The sequence below is a fragment of the Sinocyclocheilus grahami genome, unplaced genomic scaffold (assembly GCF_001515645.1).
Source record: "Sinocyclocheilus grahami isolate Dianchi unplaced genomic scaffold, SAMN03320097.WGS_v1.1 scaffold622.1, whole genome shotgun sequence".
Lineage (NCBI taxonomy): Eukaryota > Metazoa > Chordata > Actinopteri > Cypriniformes > Cyprinidae > Sinocyclocheilus > Sinocyclocheilus grahami.
In genome coordinates this window covers 679352-700246 of record NW_015505801.1, presented here as the reverse complement: position 1 = coordinate 700246, position 20895 = coordinate 679352, and the positions used below count along the sequence as shown (strand labels likewise).

The 20895-nt window shown below is 37.9% G+C and overlaps 1 protein-coding gene across 1 annotated transcript; it reads right to left on the bottom strand.

Annotated features, from left to right (window-relative positions):
* Positions 1 to 1737: 1737 nt before the first annotated feature.
* Positions 1738 to 20046, bottom strand: LOC107557859 (WD repeat-containing protein 47-like). The gene is made up of 14 exons (XM_016241425.1): positions 19845 to 20046; positions 17429 to 17595; positions 15958 to 16041; positions 15594 to 15678; positions 14209 to 14999; positions 13051 to 13168; positions 10364 to 10545; positions 6348 to 6590; positions 6064 to 6124; positions 4915 to 5072; positions 4190 to 4359; positions 3312 to 3482; positions 3095 to 3226; positions 1738 to 1880 (listed from the first exon to the last, which is right to left on the bottom strand). The coding sequence occupies exons 2-14, from the start codon at positions 17584 to 17586 to the stop codon at positions 1738 to 1740; spliced, it is 2496 nt and encodes an 831-aa protein (XP_016096911.1). The 5' UTR covers positions 17587 to 17595; positions 19845 to 20046.
* Between the last annotated feature and the right edge of the window lie 849 nt (positions 20047 to 20895).

Genomic DNA, 20895 nt, shown 5'->3' with positions numbered 1-20895 from the left:
TTGTAGTCCGTTTGTTCATTGGTTCCCCTTGATTAGTCTCCACAGGTGTGCCTTATCTTGTTAAGCTTGTTAGCCCCCTGTGCGTTTATATAGCCCTAGTGTTTCTTTATGGTTGTAATGGTTGTCTGTTTGCCAGTCATTCTGTTCTTTGTTCCCTTTGGTTTTCCCATTTAATACCTGCACATAGATCCTTGCCTCTGCCGGTTTTCCACAGCTTCTCCACAACGTTACAGTTTATCACTGGCGTGTCTCTTTGACTTGTGCATCTTTGAGCCTATATTTAGTATAAGTACAATCCTTAAGTACTGTTAAAATCAGATACTCTTTTTTACTCAAGTTGTTTTGGAATTGGTGACTTGTAACGTGTAGTGGAGTAATTTTCACTGTAAGGTATCTGTACTTTTACTCAAGTATGGTTTTTAGGCACTCTTTACACCTCTGAGGTTAGCAGAACATGTCCATAGTTAATGTGAAGAACCACACCTGTGAAAAACTGAATCAAAGTAAAACATGATCAACAAGTGCTTAATGCAAATGACTGGAAACAGAGTAGAGAATAGGGTTATTTATTTAGACACAACAGCAGCAGACTTGTCCCACTTTACTGTAGTCACTGATGTCCAAATATGATTAGGATTACATGAACGACACAATATTTCACTACATGACTTCAAATGAGAGCTGCTTATTAGCATAACTGTGTCAACATGTTTGGCTTCGTTTTAAAATTAATGACATTAATATCAACAAAAAAGTCACATTAAATAAAATCGACATCATTAGAAAATATACAACTTAAACTACCCAAAAACAAAGTGCTATAGCAACAAAACAGGAGGCGGATGTTAAAAAACACAAAAAGTGCAAGATCATAGTATCAGACGATTTCACCTGTTTAACAAACCTATGCGCCAATGCCCAGAACATTTCATTTAATGTTTTTAGCACTACGTATAGACGTAAGTTAATAGGACACAGATTCCCTTCATAAATCTACATTTAAAAATTCAATACTTTGAATCATGCCATCAATTCAGAGGCATTCACAAGGGCTGCAAACTGTTTCAAGCAAAAACATTAACCACTTTAAATGATGGACTTACTTGACAGCAAGGCAGTTTACATTAACATTACTTTTGAAATTTGCACGAGCAGCTGAATTTTGATACAGTATTTGCAGCAGGTCATAATAATGTCTGTATTTCAGCCGAGCATTTGCCTGCGTGTACATCTTTCACTCAAACACATTGCATTCATTCAGTTTGCAATGATACATCAGAAATGACTCTAATAAATGACTAATCTATTTCCAGAGGCTAGATTCAAACAGGCAAGTACAGATATGGGGAGAGCGGACACCCAGAGAGGAAGGCCACAGTATAGATCATATGACACCACTGAGTCTGTGTTTATCCAAGCATGTGTGGTGTGGAGGGACGGTTCAGTGTTTGATAAATGCTATTGAATGGGAAGCACATACATACGCAAGCACACGACAGCAAAGCATTGCATCCCAATATGGCTCAGGGCCATCAGACACTGGCAGTCAATCAGATATTATGTACATAAAAAGGGTTTGCACAGATCTCAGCCATTCATTGATACAGAACTCAATATCCAGGAACACAAAATAAATACACACTCGTAACAAACAGACAGACTTAAAACGGAAGCACAGTGCCACACACACATACTGTATATAAATGTGTTGTTTCCCTCTAGTGGCCAGAGCTGGCTCTACGTGGCCTCTGTCCAGAGTGTGACCGTGCGGTCAGCCGAGGAGGACAGGAAGGAGAGGTGGTGTGTGTGCCACCTGCACTGGATCACTTTATCAGCATGCTCTCCAGCTACGGTCAACGGCAGCTGCTTCGTCAGGTCACCTGTGCACAAATACAATCATCCAAAACTGAATTGCTTTAAAACATGCATTGCTTTAAATGCTTAAAAATGTTAAAATACATATTTACACTGCAACATCTGCACACACGCACTCAAAAATAAGTGTAGCGGACACTTCCACAACCTATAAAACAGGTTCCTACACACTTTGACCAATGAATTTCCATTACTTTTCCAGTCATTTGAGATTACAGGATATCATACAGTTTTTAAAAATCATTTAACAGATTAAATATACAAAGAGCAATTTATAGGTTTTATATTTTTCATTTCTCTTGACTGTAGAAACTCTACAGTCAAGTAGAGTCTCAGAAAAAAAAATATATATATTTTTGTGTTGCCCTTTGGAAAAAATTTGTCACATCAGGTAAATACTAATTACTTTTTCTTTCCCATTTCTTTTCCTTTTTGTCTTCCATTACGCACTAAGAACCTAAGAGTAAATACATTTAGAGTGACAGGGGAAAAAAAATAATTGAGAGGAAGATCACATGCAACAGTGATCATGAGTAAGATTCACATCTATAATGCTATGAGCACACAGATACGCAGCCTGCTGATCCTTTAGAGGTGTCCTGTCCAAAACGTACTTTTTACACAATTACAATGTATTATAGGAAAAATTACAGGGGAAAAAAAAAACTTTCATTACTTGAAATAAATTTGAACTAAAATAAAATAAAATGTTTAAAAAAATGTTTTAAAATGAAAACAGAACATGTAAAAATAAAAACGGATTCAAAATACTAATAAAACCTATAATATTATATCAATGATACTAAAATAACACTGGTCTGAAAGTGACTTAAATCTTGTAATATCATGCCAAAATTGCAGATTAAAGCACATTCGTATGTGAAATGGTGGCCACATAATGTTCCCAGTGAATCAGGTCAGATATACAGGTTCCTTGCTGGAAAAACCAGGTCATACCAGCTCAAGGTGGTGAAGCTGGTTTTTGAAGCGCGATAGCTGTTACCATTTCTGATCAGCTTGACCTAAATGCTCTACCATGACCATTTCAGCCTTACTAGCATCTGGTCAACCGTCTAGACCAGTCTGAACCAGCCAATAAGCATAAATGACCAGTGTAGACCAGCTAAAAACAATACAAACCCAGCAACCATCAGAAACTGGCATTTTTTTAGCAGGCAAAGTAAAAATGAAAGAGTAAAATGAAGGAAGTGAATCCCACCTGTGCCGTGGAGGGCAGTCCCCACCACTCTCACACAGCTGGGAACACGCAGGTCCCAGAAACGCACCGTCTTATCCTGAGAGCCAGATGCTATCATCCAGCCCCCCCATGTGTACAGAGACAGGATATGATCTGAGGAGAGAGAACACACACAAACCAACATATTTTTGAGGATCTGTGTGTTTATATAATATAAAATCTTTTTTTTTTTGTGTACCCGTGTGTCCGTTCAGCGCATGCAGGCCCTGTCCTCTCTGGCAGTCCGTTGTGTAGATGTTACAGTCTCCAGCTCCTGCACTGATTAAAATGGCCCCTCCGCTCTCAGGACCCTCCATAAACGCCAGATCTCTGATAGTCCCATCATGCATACTGAACTCCAGATCAGGACCTGAAGCAAAGAGAGTCATTAAGGACGTGTGTGGATTTAAATACATAAATTAAAAGTGAACATGTAACTAATGGATATCACCATACATCCCCAGTTGATTGATTACATTAAGAATTGTAAAAAAAAAAAACTTTTTGTATTACAAGTTTTCTGAAATGTTTGTTTAAATGAGTTCAATGTTCAAATGAGACGTTCTTTAATTATATATGCACTAATTTGCATACATTTCCAGAACAGAAATCAGTTCAAAATTCAAAAAAATTGGTTGACATATTAAAGATTTTTACAGAGGGGATTTTGAATATTTCTTTTTATCATTCCATAAATCTGAAAATACCAAAAATCTGAAAATTCCAAAAAATTTCACCATATTTTTAAAAATAAAGTGTTGTTATATATATGATATGATAAAAAAATATATATATATGAGATGAATGATATATGGACAAACATGGTTTATGTAATTGCTACTAAAGTTGAGATTTCTGACTCAGTGCAGGAAATCATTTAGTGAAAAGAAATGTAATTGAAATCTACAGAAGTAAATAAAAGTTTATTTTGGATGGTTTTTTTCCCACTAGACTGAAAAAACATGTTATGAAAAGCCAAACAGCCAAAAATGGCCAGTGCATGAAAAAAACTGTTTTGTCTGTAGTGTGTTGCTTTAAGACTCATGAATATTGGTTTGCAATCTTTCTTTCTCTCACCTGTAGCATTGCAGGTTTCAGGGTTGAAGGGCAGCACTTTGACGTATTTGTCGTTGGAGCCGGTGGCCAGTAACTGTCCGCAGGGGCTCCAGGCCACACAATATATGGAGCCTTTGTGATGCTTGTTCCTCTTGAAGCGGATTACAGGAGGTTTACTCGTGCCCAAACCACTGAGAGAAACAACAATACAACTACAGTATACCAACATTCAACAGTCAACTGAAAATTCTGATTCTCTACAAATTAAGTGTAGTTCACCCAAAAATGAAAATTCTGTCATTATATACTCGCCCTCATGTTGTTTCAAAACTTTATGACTGACTTAAAAAAAATTATAATAATACAAGATATTTTGAAGAATGTTGGTAACCAAATAGTTTTGGTTCCAAACGTTCTTCAAAATATCTTCTTTTGTGTTCCACAGAAGAAAGAAATTCACACAGGTTTGGAATTAGCTAGTCAAATTTGAATGAAACATTACAAAGACAAATATTTTTGTCTGGAATAACAAGCACTGATGAATTGTTGACAGTAAGAACAGGAATATGTATTAATGTTTTCTAAAAGGAGAAGTTTCAAACACTTCATAGTGTTTTTCATTTTCTAGTGTTTATAATCACAGTTTTATTGCTGAAATTAGGATTTTAGGTCCTTGCTTGTGTCCCATCATCTATAACGTGTTTGATCATTAAAGTGGGTTTTAATGCAGTGTGTGGGCCACTGACCTCGTGTCCAGCGTGTCAGGATAGGCACACACGCGCAGCATCTTAGAATTGGAGCCGACAGCATATAACGTCCCTGTGGGGTGGAAGGCCACGGCCCGGACCGCCTGCGTATCCTCCAGGGTGTTGACCATCACAAACTTGGCTTTAGACTTATCTTTCTAAAACACGCACATAAAAACACATTCTGTATGTGAGAAGGGTCAATTTGAAGATTAGGCCATATATTAATCTAGAATAATCGAGAAAAATCCCTAATCTGGGTTTGATCTGAGAAGTTTTAAGAGATGTAATTAAACCAACACTAAGGCCTTTAGAGAGAGAGACAGAATAAGAATGTTTTATTCAGTGAATGTTAACCCTGTATAGCCTGACATGTTTTTTGTTGAGAATCATATTTGATACATCAGGCTTTTATGGCTTATTTGGTATGATACAGGAGTTTGGTATAAAACATACCTGAGGAGCACTGGAAAAAAAATTTTTTCAGAGGCCCAAACTAAGCAAAAATATGCAATTTAGTGCAGTTTCTGATATTTATATAGCCAAAAAGATGAAATTCTGGCAGCTTGAAAATCAATGAGATCTTTATAAGAATATAATGCAATGCAATACAGTGATGATTAAAAGATGTACAAATAAACATTCCTCAAAGCCAAATCATATTTGATACTCACATTTTACCAACGTTTTCTAAAAATGACAGCATAAAATGTATACTTATGCTTGATATTTCAGTTTTTCTTTTTTAATAAATCTGCAAAAATGTCAACAATTCTGTGTTTTTCTGTCAATATGGGGTGCGGTGTGTACATTAATGAGGGAAAAAAAATAACTTAAATGATTTTAGCAAATGGCTGCAATATAACAAAGAGTGAAAAATTTAAGGGGGTCTGAATACTTTCCGTACCCACTGTATGTAGCATAACCTGAAGGGAGTGTTTTAGAATGATACTTAAAGGCCTTTCTCTTACTAAAAAAGTATATACTTTCCAACAGATGACAAAAGGCATGTAGTAGATTGTGTGCAACAGGTTTTTTCAGCAACATTTATCATGTTGATAATTTAGAGGCTTTAGAAATGTGCATATCAATTATGATACAGTATAGGCTTTATTGGATTTATTATGTTGAGCTGTAGGGGCACTGTACCTCTGGGGCTTTAGAGCAGGTCAAACTGCTGTCATTTTGTCCAGTTTTGTCTAGCTGGGCACTGCAGGAGATAACAAGCTCTTTTTAAAACCCACTTAAGAACCCAAACAGTAATAAAAAAAACATTCCAAGCAAATTTCATTAAAAAAAAAACATTTATTAAAACTTGATATAAGACAAAAATCTCATATTTCCCACCAAGCAATCTTACTTTGTGGATACATTGATATAGACATTTTCAAACTCTTTTAATTAAGAAAAAATGATTTGAGTGTGAGACTCACCTCTGGGACAGTACAGGAGACTGGCTGGGCGGAAGGCAGGCTGCTTGACCTACTGACCTCTGAGGAGTGCTGGTGACCACATCGCTGGCTCCTCCACACTCTTCCTGTGTCTGTGGTGTGGCGGAGGCGTCTCTCGCTACACTGTTGTCATTACTGCCTCCATTACACTGTTGAGAGAGAGCCTGCACCTCTTCTCCCAAATCATCCATTCCCACATTCAGCTCCTCCAGTCTCTGAATAGACCTGCACACATACAGTACACACAAAAACATGAAGCTTTAGAGTCATCTCGGAGCTAGTCTCAGGTGGCATGGCCATGGGCAGCCCACTGATCCTTCATTGACCATGTGATGCATACCACACACAGCACAAAGAAGGAGCTTTCTCAAAAACATAAAATACAAATTAAATTGAAATATAATTTTGAATTTAAATTCAAATAAATTCAGTTTGGCTTTATGGAGTTTCTGCAAGTCAGTAACTGGAAAAAAATTAATTTTCTGCTGAATTTTAAAATGTCCAAAATGAACTTTTTGGCAAAGCTAGTAGGGATATAACGATTAACCGCGAGCCGGTTGAAAATCGATTCAAATGGGTTGAGATGCTAAACAAATCACGATTCAATTAGGGGTAGGAGTTTATATGAATGTATGTCTGAGGGGAACTTACTGTATTTTTTTTTTTCATCTTGCCTCTGTATAATCACTATAATGCATAATAAAGTTCATAAGTGCAGCGCTGCTTTGTTTTCAGCGGAAACCAAGGAAACGCTTTAAGCGCCGCCTGCTGGCAGAGAGTGATTCAGCTTGTCTGCCGTTTCCATTTCATGTTTTATGTATATTTCACAAAACTGAAGTCAAACAATTCTGTTTTTGCTTCAAATTTCAGAATTATACAATCTAATTTAGATTAAAAACTGCTCATGTTGCATGTATGCAGCATCTTTGTTTGGATCATGATTAAAATGCAGTGGTTGCCTCTAATAAAAAAAATAAAAATAAAAAAAAAAGAGCACAGACAAAGCTTGTAACAAAAACTTATTTTGTTTATATGAAGAGATTTATTTGTGTTACTTATTTATTTGATTTGGGGCTTGTTTTAAAATTTCAATTTAGTTTTGTTATTTACATTTTACATTATATTTAAATTTTGTTATTTAGCAGACGGTTTTATGCAAAGCGACTTACAAATGATGACAATAGAAGCAATCAAAACCAACAAAAGAGCAACAATATGCAAGTGCTATATTTGTATATTATTGTAGTGTTATATTTCAATTTCACAACGAAATGTGCAGCATTTTGTCCAAGCAATAATAAAAGGACACATTTACTTTATAATTTGTCTTAAATCTCATTTTGTAAAAAAAAAAGTTGAGTTGAGTGAATCATTTACATCCCTAAAACCTAGTAAGGGAACTTAGAAACTTTGCCAGCCATTCCTGTCAGAGTGAACATGAAAAACATGAATACAAATTGAAATTAGTATTAGTTGAAATCTCTGTTTAAATGGGAATAACTTTGAGCTAGCTTATAAGATTTATTTTTATTCTGATAATAAATAGAATCCTTTTTCATGTGTGTCCACTCACGCACTGTGATAGGATATTTTGTAAGATAGAAAACAAAAAGAGCACTGGATTAGGTGTATAATTTAGCAACAATCCAATGTAGAAAACAGACCTTCCAGAAGTCTTCTATTGTTTGTCAATGACTAAGCAGCTCTTTATTGCGTGTGTAGCTTGTGACTGACTTTGCACTGCATATAAAGACGATTAATATCTATAATCAAGACAATATTTTTTAAAAAGAGTATCAAGATATGGGATTTTTTGATGGGGGGGGCCTGTGCCCCAGGACTGATGAAATCATTTTTTCATACACACACACACAGAAAAAAATGTTTCATTCATCCAATTAAAAAAAGGTAGGGTAATGATTCACAACTATATATTTTAACTTGAGCCAATGAAAAATAAATAACTTGCCCTTAGGGCATTTTTTTCAGTGCACATCAAAGTACATACAGCTTATAAAAATTATTTATTTCTTCACCCACTTCAAGTTGCTTAGCCGCTTGCGGCACCATCTGTAGAAGCCTGAGGTTAATCTCATTAGCCTTTCATTTGATATTCATCTTAATCTCTGCCAAACACCACCCACCATTACCACAACTGGTCATTTCCCAGTGGTCAAGGGGGCTTCCCCCTGAAAATCCCCTGAAGCAGGTGGCATAAGGCCAGAACACACAGGCACACACATTTTTAATAGTTTTTAATCTATTTTGGATTTCATTTCTTTGGCATAATAGTAAACTCCTAAACTTGTCCTAATATATATTCAAAAATATCCTACATTTCTGTAGTAACTCACTACCAGTAAGGCTTCTGTTGACAAAACAATGAATGTTTCTTCTGCCCTCCCTTCCCCTCTGACACGCTGCATTATTTATGGCTGTGTGGCCTTTAATGATGACATCACCAGTGGAACGGCACGGCACGGTTCCAAAACCTCCCTTTGTTATGATTCAGTTGTACAAGTGCGTCGTAACCACAGCAACAGAAGAACTAGAGAAGTATCAAAGCCGAACAAGTGAAGAGGGTCCTAAAATGAGGTCAGTGATTCTCAGATTTCAGTGTTTGCACCATTAAATAAAATTACTTTCTTGTAAGGGGTAGGAAAAAAAAAATATTTGAGTGACAGCTCACACAAAATAAATAAATATACAAAAAAAAAATCCTTCCACAAATTTGCAGATGTTATGATTCAGTTGTACAAGTGCGTCGTAACCACAGCAACAGAAGAACTAGAGAAGTATCAAAGCCGAAGTGAAGAGGGTCCTAAAATGAGGTCAGTGATTCTCAGATTTCAGTGTATGCACCATTAAATAAAATTACTTTCTTGTAAGGGGTAGGAAAAAAAAAATATTTGAGTGACAGCTCACACAAAATAAATAAATATACAAAAAAAAAATCCTTCCACAAATTTGCAGACTCTCAGAGAGGATTACTGACACATTTGGAGTCTGTTTTGTAAAGAGGGGGTGATTTATTAAAATCTATTTTTAAAAAATAATCTAAAATCATTATGTCTAGGCTTTAACCTCTCCTTAATCTTGATGAATCTCTCATCTCTTTCCATTATTTGACACATAGAAGGAAACACACAAGTCCCTGGGTCATCGAGGGTCATCGAGTGGGATGACCTGGTAACAAAAGAGGCGTACAGTCCACTAATAACTAATAAAAATTATAAGGACAGTAGGGTTCAAAAATCCACACTTAAAATATAGGATTCAAAATATAACTTAAATCTGGATCTAGAAAGTTGTAGGATTTCGTAAAGCTTTAACATCCGATCGAGTGCTGTCATTAAAGCAAAAGCAGGCAAACCAAATAAAACATTTTAAATATATTTTTCATTCAAATTGTTGTTTATAATATAGTTTGCTGTAAAAACTAAATTAAGCATTAATTTATGAAAAATCCTAAATAATAAACTACTCCACAGACTATCCATACACTACTCCACTGTATATTGTATATATGTGATGATAAACAGTAAAGGTATTATTTTTAAAAAGTCGGGACATGGTATAATCTACTTGTCAGTCTTGGGAACCATGAATACAAGCTACTGCCCTGACTGGTAATAAATAAAACACCATGTAAATGAGAGTTAAAAGTAGGCAAATGTAAAACCATGTGTGTATACATGTATATGTGTTTGTTTTCCTTTGGGAATTCTCCACCCACTTTGAGTTCCCTGGCTGCTCGATGCACCATCTGTAAAACCCTGAGGTCATTCTCAATCTCATCTACATCTCATTAGCCTTTCATTGATATTCAACCTGCCAAGCCTTTTTCTCTGCATCCTTTCCTTTTGCTTTTAGCAGCATCAGATTTTACCTTGTGTTTTTGTGTTTGTAGACTTCAGCTGGTGTGATGTACGGCAGTGCAGCTCTAGAACAACTGACTTTTGGATGTAATGTTAGTGGTGACGTGGAGCTTGGCTGACCTAGTAAGGAAGGTTTCTGTGAGGTTTTGCTTGGCGGTGGGCGGGGCCTCGTGTTGCTGGACTCCGCCCTCTCGCAGCATCTGCTGGTAGAGTTCCCGCTGCTGCTGCTTCTGCTCCAGATGTTGTTGCACACGCAAACGCTGGCGGTAATATTCCTGAAACTGCTCTGTGGATTCCCACAACTATACAGAAACAGAGGAGACAAAGATGTGCTGAGAAGTAAACGAGAAAGAGGTATGACATTGGTGAAGCCGAGAGTTAGCAGGTAAGCAGCTAAATGCTGTGCCACCAAAGAGTTCTCAAGCGCCCACAGCTGGCCGTTTTCAGAATAATGTCTGGCATTTTCAGCTGGCTAAAAATCCTTTGGTAGACACACTGCCTTACTCTCATTTCACCCTAAAAGCTTATGAGTAGACAGACACTGAAGAGGAGTCACTTTCTGGTCTGATGAACAGATTTAATACACCACAGCTCTACAGTGATTACTACCACAGATTAAAAACCTAGACAGGAAACTGTGTAATGTTGTCACAGAACTCAGAGCCTCTGCAATCAACCTTCTGTAATCCAAGATATCAACACATCCAGACTACTGACCTCCGGCAACCAACCACATATTTCTTTAAAAATATCCAAAGCATTTGGATAAAATATCAAAGTAGATGTAAAATATAAATTTTCCTATTAGATCCAAATACAGTGTTAAAGTGTTGATATACAAATAGCTGATGTTTTATTTGTTATAATAGCTTACCAAATAATTTTAGTAAGCCTTAAACATATTTAGGCATATAATGTCAAACAAATTAGATTCCCAGAGTCATGGAGAGCATATCACAGCTGGAATGACCCCACCAGTTTTCTGTAATCTACAGGATACGGACTAAAGGACCCTAAGTGTCAGCATCAGCATCAACGCCTCTCGTTTACTTTGAATGGAGTGACGTCAAGCGTTGCCGAAATTAATTGTGGGTCTGTCGCGTCGTGTTGGGTCCGTTGCTCACGGCAGAAGTTGAAAACTTTTCAACTTTTCAAGCACCAACGCATGCGTCAGCCAATCAGATCACCTTATGCAAATACCCTGGTGCAGACGCTAGCCAATCGCGTTCATACAACACCAGAAAACTAATGTGATTGGCTGTTGTCACTATGACAGTCACGTCAGCACCACGCTTCAGAAACGCCCTCCATCAATCGTCGACGTCAACGCCCCGTGTGAATATACCGTTACAGTACAACATTCTAGAACCCTTCAAACAAGAGGAATCTGTAAAGGTCAACATACTAGAACTCTTCACACAAAAAGAATGTGAATTTATCTATCAACATTCTAGAATATTTCTAGTGACATTCCACCACAAACACATGCCTAGCGACAGCCAATCTAAGCCAACTATGCAGTGATAAAGTGGAAGCAGTAGCTGAGCTTGCCAGTTATTTATGACCCTGCTCAGGGTTACAGGCTGTTTCTGAGGGAGGAGAGAACACATGAAATCTTCTACTGGTCAGACATATAATTACAAAGCATGTTGTTCAACAGCTGGCACAAATAAATCAGAATGTCACTAAAAATGCTAAATTGAAATATTATTAGAACTTAATTGTTCCCCTTCTAGGGAACCCGCGCTGCGGACTCTATGGGGACTGCTGCAAGCAGGACCGGTGTCTGAAGCTCACTTGCCTTGGTTTTCTCCATAACATCTTCACATGCACTGTTAAACAAATGGCTCCTGAAGACAATAAAAGTTGGTGATGTGTTTGGCAGGTGCCCTCTTATTAGGGTTGTGACGGTGAGGAAATTTCCCCACCGGTTAATCGACGTGTGACAACACCGGTAATACCGGTATCACCGCGGGGGCATTCCCTCTTTTCCTCGTTTTCCTTTGCTTTTAAATAGCTTGTAAAAGCGGCGTGCGCATTTTACTTTCACTTTCAAATAGTGGCAATTCGGAGTAAAGCAATTGTTCGTTTTTAGTTCGTTTGAATTTTCCCTCTTTTTGCAAAAGTCAACAGGCTTTTCAAAATCCAAAATATTGCCTAACAGGCGCTTTTGCATTTCATTTCGAAACTAAATCATCCGCGATTGTCTTGTCTGTCTCACCCCATTCTTCTTGTCAGTCAGCTCGACTCACTCTCCTCACTGGATAAATGAAATCTGATCTGTGATGCAACTGTCGTTCAACTGCAATGAGCAGCCGCGTTCACTTTTTAATTCTAGTGTCTGTTCTTTTACTGAACTAAATTATTTTTATTACTATAAAAAAATCTAAACGACGGTGGGGGTCGGTGACGCGGTGGGCAAGTGAAGTAACCGGTGTTGCGGCTTAACACCGGTATCACCGTCAGCCCTGTCTATCGTGGCAAGCCTACCTCTTATGCTTCCGGGTGCCCGCCTGTGACGTCACGGGCTATGTGGGCCAATGGGATTGGAGTTGTTTCACACGTGCTTCAGACACCGGTCCTGCTGGCAGCAGTCCCCATAGTGTCCTCTAGAGGAACCATGGTTACATGTGTAACCCGAGATGTTTGGCATGTTGCTTTTTTTAATTATTAGTTGTTGTTGTTTTTTATATTAGGAGTGTTGTTTACTGGTGTTTATTTTAATACTGTTCAATTAAAATAAAGAACATCATTAACAGAAACCTATTGAGTAATTTATTTAATGGATTCATTGACCGGCAAAGTACCTCATTCTTCTCTGCAGAACCAGGGGTTGGGGCATCCTGACCAGGGGCAGAGACCGGGCGAGAGTTTTGAGGACCAGGTGAGCTCATCATTTTATCAGATGGAGTTTCAGTTCTGGAGCTGCAAGACCAGAGAGTCCACATTACTCTTTTAGACACACACCTCACCTTTGTAATGACTTTGCTCTGAAAAGATTCTGCTTTCAAGTCTGTTCTGCCACACCCATCAAAATGTCTCAGAATTCAATATGCGTTGAATATGTAATGCACACTGACATATTTTTACAGGGTGTTTTGAACAATAACACAATGCAACAACTAACAATATATATGCACTACCTTAAAAAGTTTGGAATAATTAAAATGTTTTAAAAATGTTTTTGAAATAAGTCTCCTATGCTAACTGAGACTCATCAATGTTGAAAACATTTCTGCTGCTTAATATTTTTGTGGAAACTGTGATACACTACCTTTCAAAAATTCGGGGTAAGAAAGATAAAAAAAAATCAATACTTCTATTCAGCAAGGACGCATTGAATTGATCAAAAGTGACAAGTGACATTTATAATGTTACAAAATAAATGCTGTTCTTTTGAACGTTCTATTCATCAAATAAAATATCATGGTTACACATTTTTTTAACACTGATAATAATAATAACCAATATTAATATTTCAGCACCAGTAATAACTGAGAAGAAATTCAGCATATTATAATAATTTCTTAAGAATCATGTGACACTGAAATAATGGCTGCTGAAAATTCAGCTTTGCCAACATAGAAATAAATACAAGTTTAAAATATATTGAAGTAGAAAACAGTTAAATTGTTAATTAATTTTTCACAGCTTTTACTGTAACACAGCCTTGGTGAGCATAAGAAACTTAATTCAAAAACATTAAAAAATATATATTTTTTTCCAAACTTTAACAAGTAGTGTACACTAAAATAAATCATTAAAATAATAAAGACATTGTGGTTTTAATAATTACAGCTAATTCTAAAAAAAAATCTGCTAATTTGCCCTGTAGTAGTGCTATCAAATGGTGCCACCGATCATATTAAATATGTACAGGTTAAAGTATTCTGGAGTTTGTTTTAAATGGGTCAGGCATCTCAAACTCTAATGAAAATATTTCAGGTGTATCAGGTGATGTTTACCTTTCCGGTGACTCCTCAAAGATGCTGTGACATCCTGAATTCTCCATCATCACACTGCGGTTCAGGTGTTGAAAATTAGCGAATGAGTGTGACATGGGTGAAGTTTTCCCTCCGTCCGTACCAGCTGCTCTCTTCTCTTGGCCAGAGAGACCGTAGGACAGGCCGTCCAGCGCTGGGTTCAGAGATCGTGACATGTAGGTGTCTGCAGACTGCGGGCGCCGAAGAGGGGAAGCAGGGTACGGGGAGAGCTTGCTGATGAGTGGAGTGAGGAGGTCTGCATAAGCGGCCTTGGCAGGTTTAACAAGTCGATCCACATGGATATTGAGCATCTTCTGCTCAAAAGCGCAAGAAAAGGCGCTGGGCGACAGGTTCTGGAGCCAAGAAAGCAAGCTTAGGTCGAGATCATCGCAGCCGTTCCCGCACAGCATGTCTATTCCCAGAAGAATCTCACTCTCTGTGATCTCCTCTCCGGTGGCTTTGCTCTGGCAGAACTCGACGCAGCATTCATACAGAAGGCCTTTAATAAGAAGCTGGAATAGACGATTGGAGCTAGCGCGGAACCCCGCCTCGCTCAGCTTTCGGTCAGCGGGAATGAAGTCTGCCACCATGCCGCAGGCCTCCTCAAAACACTGCACGCGTGCTGTGCTCGGGTTCCAGTCCTTAAACTCAGCATGGTTGGTGAGGCGGGGCAGCGTCAGGAGAAGGCAAAGCTTGCTGTAGTCCTCCTTTGATGAACAAAACTCTTCCAGAGCATGCAGACACTTCACAGCCTCCTGCATGGTCAGCTCCAACTGAACACAGAGAGACAGAATGAGAGAGAAGCCTGAGCCATTTGCAAACAAGCTCTAATCGGTTTCTCACATGGTGCTACCATGGTTTTATGGACAAGATACGCTCTCAAGATCAACATCAATATTTTAGTGGCATGTTTCAATTTTCAAGTTTATTTCTAAACTTTACATTTTGAACAAGTCTCTTATGCTAACCAAGACTGCATTCATTTGATCAAAATACAACAAAACAGGAATATTGTGAATTATTATTGCAATTTAAACAACTGTTTTCTATTCTGATGATTTATATGTAGCATATAAAATATAATTTATTTCTGTGATGCAAAACTGAATTTTCAGCAGCCATTACTCTATTCTTCAGTGTCATATGATCCTTCAGAAATCATTCTAAAGTACTGATTTGGTGCTTAAGACACAATGTAAAAGTCTTTACTGTCACTTTTAATCACTTTTTAACAGTATGCACAGTTAAAAATGTAAAAAGCAGTGCCACATAATGACAAACAAAATGAATCAAACATCACATGGTGGCATCTGATGACAAGACACCATTTCTGTGTAGGTTGTCATGGTGACACTGATGTTACTCACATGTTGTGGCTCATTCTCAGCAGACATCGCGTTGTTCACGCACAAAGCTTCCAGAAACTTCTGTTTCAAAACAATGTAGCGGAACCTGAAAGTACATGGGAAAATGCAGTAATACACCGTACATGAATTTAAACCAACAGTGCTTCATTTTATTGAAATATTCATATAGATCATTTGGGCAGTATTGCAGGTTTTATATTGCTATATTCAGTGAACACTTAAAAATTTAGTGTTTATGCACAAAATCATAACTCAAAATTCTAAAGTGTAGAAGACTAAATTTATTTTCTTCATATTTAAATGCAAGTAAACTTCTATTAGATACGAGATGCAATTCTAGAAAGATTCTGAGCTGATCTCTCACCTTTTCCTGTCAAATTTATCCAGACACTCAAGAGGCTGAATAAACTGCAACACCTCATCCCACTGTCCATCCAGAATGAGCTGCCTGCAGGGGGGAGGAATGGTGGAGGGAGAGAGAGGGAGAGAAAGAGTCTAAACTTGGAACAAGTGTGGCTAGACAATTTGACTTGTAATAGCACAATAATAATACCACCTTCCACAACTAACAATTTAGACAAGTTTAGAATATATTCAAAGAAACTTTTTCAATGAAAACAAGTCAAAATCAACATTTCATTATCTGACTGGTATTAACATTGTATCACACTCAAATAGTACATCAGAGACGGAAATTAGCAATATAAAACACACTACATCTAAGTTTAGTAAGTTTAACGTGGTGATAAAACTCTGAATAATGCCTTATCAGTCTATTCCGAGTTAAGTAGGGTTGTGGTGTGAAAGGCACCTTTGTTTATAAGGGGCCTGGTTTCTGAAAAGGGACCCAAACTCTCACGCACTGATTCAATGAGTAATGAGCAACGCTCAGAGAAAACACAAGTGAGCAATTTTATCACTTCAATGCAGAGTTCAACCGCCATAAATATGCAAACACAACCATTATATAAGGGGTCGACAACCTATGGCACATGTGCCAACATTGGCACTGATAATGACCAGCACACAAGCAATAGAAAAAGAGGTGTATGTATTTTATTTAAATAAAGTTCTTTAAACCTGCATTACACTATTAAAGTGTTTGCGCTAGTCAATAGACACGCATGCGACTGCTGTACATACAAGCCGCTGAGAGCTCAATGCAGATCAATGCAGTGTTGTGCTTTTGCCTAGGTTAAGTCCGTTTCACTTTCCTAACACGGCGAGACTGACAGCTTACAGTTTATTCTGCATTTGTTGCTCTTAGCTTTCAGTAAAATATATTAGTACTATGAAGTTGGAGATTTTCAAGTCAGTATGCAGAGTTCTTAACATTTCACACATGAATCACAATGATGGTGATGTGCAAACTACAACATTCCCTCACACACACACACACACACACACACACACACACACACAGGGCATTCAGTAGGGTCACACTGTAAATCTCTTATTCAAAGTCTAATTTAAACCTGAAAATTAACAAACTTTTAGGATTTTGAAAAGTTTAAACATTTTCTGAAAAAATGGCTTCAGAAATATTTAAGATTCTGCATTATTCATATATGTAACGTGTAACATGATTAATCATGTTATGTAACGTGGCTCATCAGGTTTCAACTATAAAATGTTTTTTTTAATCTGAATTTTTGAAAAATGGTTATGTGGGAGGGTGAATGATGGTACTGTTAAAACAGAAAAATTTAAAATGGCACTTCTTGACCAAAAGGTTGCCGACTCCTGCATTATCTGATTGGATCATAACGCCGCCACATTAGGTTTTTAATTTTGATTTAAATTCTGCCTGAGTATAAGATGTTTATGGATCAAACCTGAGGAAGAGCATGTCATCTGAGTACAGGCCGTTGATGACCCCGCTCTCTTTCTCCAGGGCCAGCATGCTAATGTGCAGCTTGCGGGAGCTCAGAAAGTCCAGCATCACCTTGATGATCTCCACTTCCTTCACGTTTATGATCTCCTCAGCCGTCATGGTGGCAAGCTTTCACAGAAAGAATGAGAAAATGAATAAATCATTTAGCAAATGGTTATATCCGAGAACAGTTATAGTATAGACTTTCTCAATCAACCAATGGTCATCAGGCCATTGCTAAATTTAAAAAACATGAATTCAGAAACAATTTTTAGTTTTTTTCCCCCCCTCTCCAGACCAGATCTAATGACTAGGCTAGGCTATAAAATATAGAACTTTAGGGCCCCTCTAATCACAGGGCATGCTGACATGCTGAATATGTTGACATGCTTTAATGTTCAAAAAACACATTATTTTTCAAATACTGTACATTATTGTAGGTCCTCTATGCCCCGCCTCTCTCAAAAATGTAGTTTTCAACAAAGCCCCCTCCTTTGACAAGCCCAATCTGCTCTGATTGGCCAGCTGACCCAGTGCATTGTGATTGGCCGAACATTGCGAGCGTCAGCTTTCAAAGTAAATATCAAGACAGTTAATAATGTCGTTAGTTTTACCATCAGTTCAAGCCCGAAAGGGCAACAGAGTCGCGTGACAGACACAGTGATGATGCAGTACACAAGCTGCGGTTAAGACAGCTGACGTGCAATGATGACCCTGTTCCCCTCACACACACGACGCGTTACTCTGCGCTGCGCAAAACTCCGCATTTGAACAGTCAATAGCAAATACTTAAACTGATAACAAAACATACTTACAGTCGGTGATTCAGAAGCGCCAGATTGTCATAGCAAAGTCGGAATTGACCCTTTTTTTTTTTTTAGAAATAGCCTTTGTGCACAGCCAGCCTTGTACTCTTCTAGGTTAAAAAAAAACTGTCGTCCATAAAATGCGTTGCACAAATTCGAACATCTGGGTTGTGCTGTTCTGTTGTAAATAAATCTTAACCAATGATTCCTAATTGCATCTACTTCTAGAAGGCCAAGTAAAGTGCTTTTGCTTTCACACTGAAACACACAGCGTCTCTCTGACATGGCTGCATCAACACTACTGCTGTTCCTGAAACCACGCCTTCTTTCTTTGCGTGCACATTTGGGCGGCATTATGCTAATATTTCCACATAGTGATGTAGACATGTGGGGGCGTGTTAGAACTAGCCGTTTTAGGTAGGCGTGGCTGACTCTTAACTTTTATAAAGAATATCTCTTTGGATTTGAGACTTTAGTCTTTGCAACTTTACAGATCTTCTTTATGCACCAAGAGCTTGTAACACTCCAAAGAGAAAGGAAAACTTGAAATAGCATCATATGACCCCTTTAACATTTCAACATTTACCAATACATTATTGAAATCAAAAGTTGTATTATCTACAGTTGCATTTTTATTACCTAACGTTAACATAGACACTGTAACAAATGTACTGCTAATGGGACCTTATTGTAAACTGTTACTAATAGTTATTATTTCAGTTTATAAAGCCCTGTAATGTACTGTAGCTAGAAATCACTGCAGTGCTGAAAGACTACAAGTGAAAAAGTAACAACCTTAACTTTCTAATTAAAATACCAAACCAAATGTTATGACAAAGAAAAGTCAACATACCAGAAAATGCTAATGAAAACACACAAAAGCATGGGAGGTGACCTGCCATTCTACCAAAACTAAAACAGCCTGTTCCTCAATACTATCACATCACATTATCCAACTTAACCTTCAAATCATTTCAAATAATTCTAATGAAAATACCACTTAGGTTTTGTTTTAAAATGAGCACATTATTCCTGATAGCTAAAGGAATTAGTACTACATAAACGAGAAAACAATTTATTAACATTAGGTATTACCACAACAATATTATTCCTTTGAGAATGCTCTGAATATACATTTTATACATTCCCGGTCTCCCATACATTTCTACAACAAGCACAATGTAGTAGCTTATGAATGGCTTTTTTGGGGATTTAAACCTTCAACCTTTTAGTATTACAAGCACATTCTTTGAACCGCTAAGCCACGCCACCCCCCAAACAAGCACTATGGGGAAACGCAGATTTGTTTTCTCATGCATTGCAGTTCATTACAATACATCTATCTGACCGCTTACACTGATTATGTCCTAAATAAGCTACATTACATCCCATCAGGCACCAGTGAGAGCGGACATCCACCCATATCCACCACCACAGACATATTCTGAAGCTGCGGGGGGAGAGTGCGTGTCATGCAGGCGGCGCAGCAGCAGCAGCAGCAGCAGCCTCCCCGGCCTCGCCTATCCTCATATCAACGGCGATAACCGTCGCGAAGAGCAATTTTAATCTCACCTGATAATCTCTACATACAAGCGAAGTGCAGAAATCTTCTGTGGGTCCACCGAGGGTGTGTCGACACGCACTGTCTAGTGTTTTTTTCCCCCTCCGTGTTTCGGGGCGAGAGGCTCTTGTTGTCCCTGCCGCTCGCTGGTTGTCAAGAACAAGCTTCCTCTGCGCTCTCCACCAATCCGCGCTCACGCACACAAACCCCCGCAAAACCCGCCCCGGTCCGCACTGACCTGCGTGTTATTCAACAAACTGAGGCTTAATGGGGATTTGTGATTAGCAGCATTATGTACGCATTATACTATGTGTGTAAACTAACACTAAGCCGAGAAAGTAGCGGTTTATGGGGATGTTTTGGGTTTTTGTGATGGAATTATCATGTTCTAATTAATTGTAAATTAATACAAACAGCACAAAAATATACACATACAAATAACACACAAAAAATATAACAAAGTTACACAATTAATAACCGATATTTAATTCAAAATCAAATGTATTGCTCGTGGTTTAAATGTTTCATTGGTGATGATTAATTTCAATTTACAATTCCAAAACAATAGTTATATATATAATAATAGTTTTTGTTGTTGTTGACATTTCATTAAAATCCGTTAAGTAGCCTACTATTCAACATCGCTGTAAGCGTGACCAATGTAGTTCAACTCCCGAACGAATGACTCGTATGAGTCGGTTCTTTTTTGTGTGAATCTGAAGTACAGCGCGACCACTCTGGTCCGAATCACTAATCTATCACTCTTAAGAGTCGGTTCTCTTAGAAGAATTAAAATGCATACAGCACGAACAGTGCAGTCTGACTTTTGAACCGGTTCTTTTTAGTGAATCTAAAACAAACAGCGCGACTGGAGGTAGTTTTTTGTTAGAGAAACAAAATGCGTACAGCACGACCAGTGTAGTCCGACTTTCTAATAAATCACTCATTAGTGAATCAATCCTATTCAAAAGCTTTCAAACTATCTTTGAGCCTTAAATCACTCGCTGTATTGACACCCACAATATGTGTAGTTTTTGTTTATACATTGTAATGAATTAAATA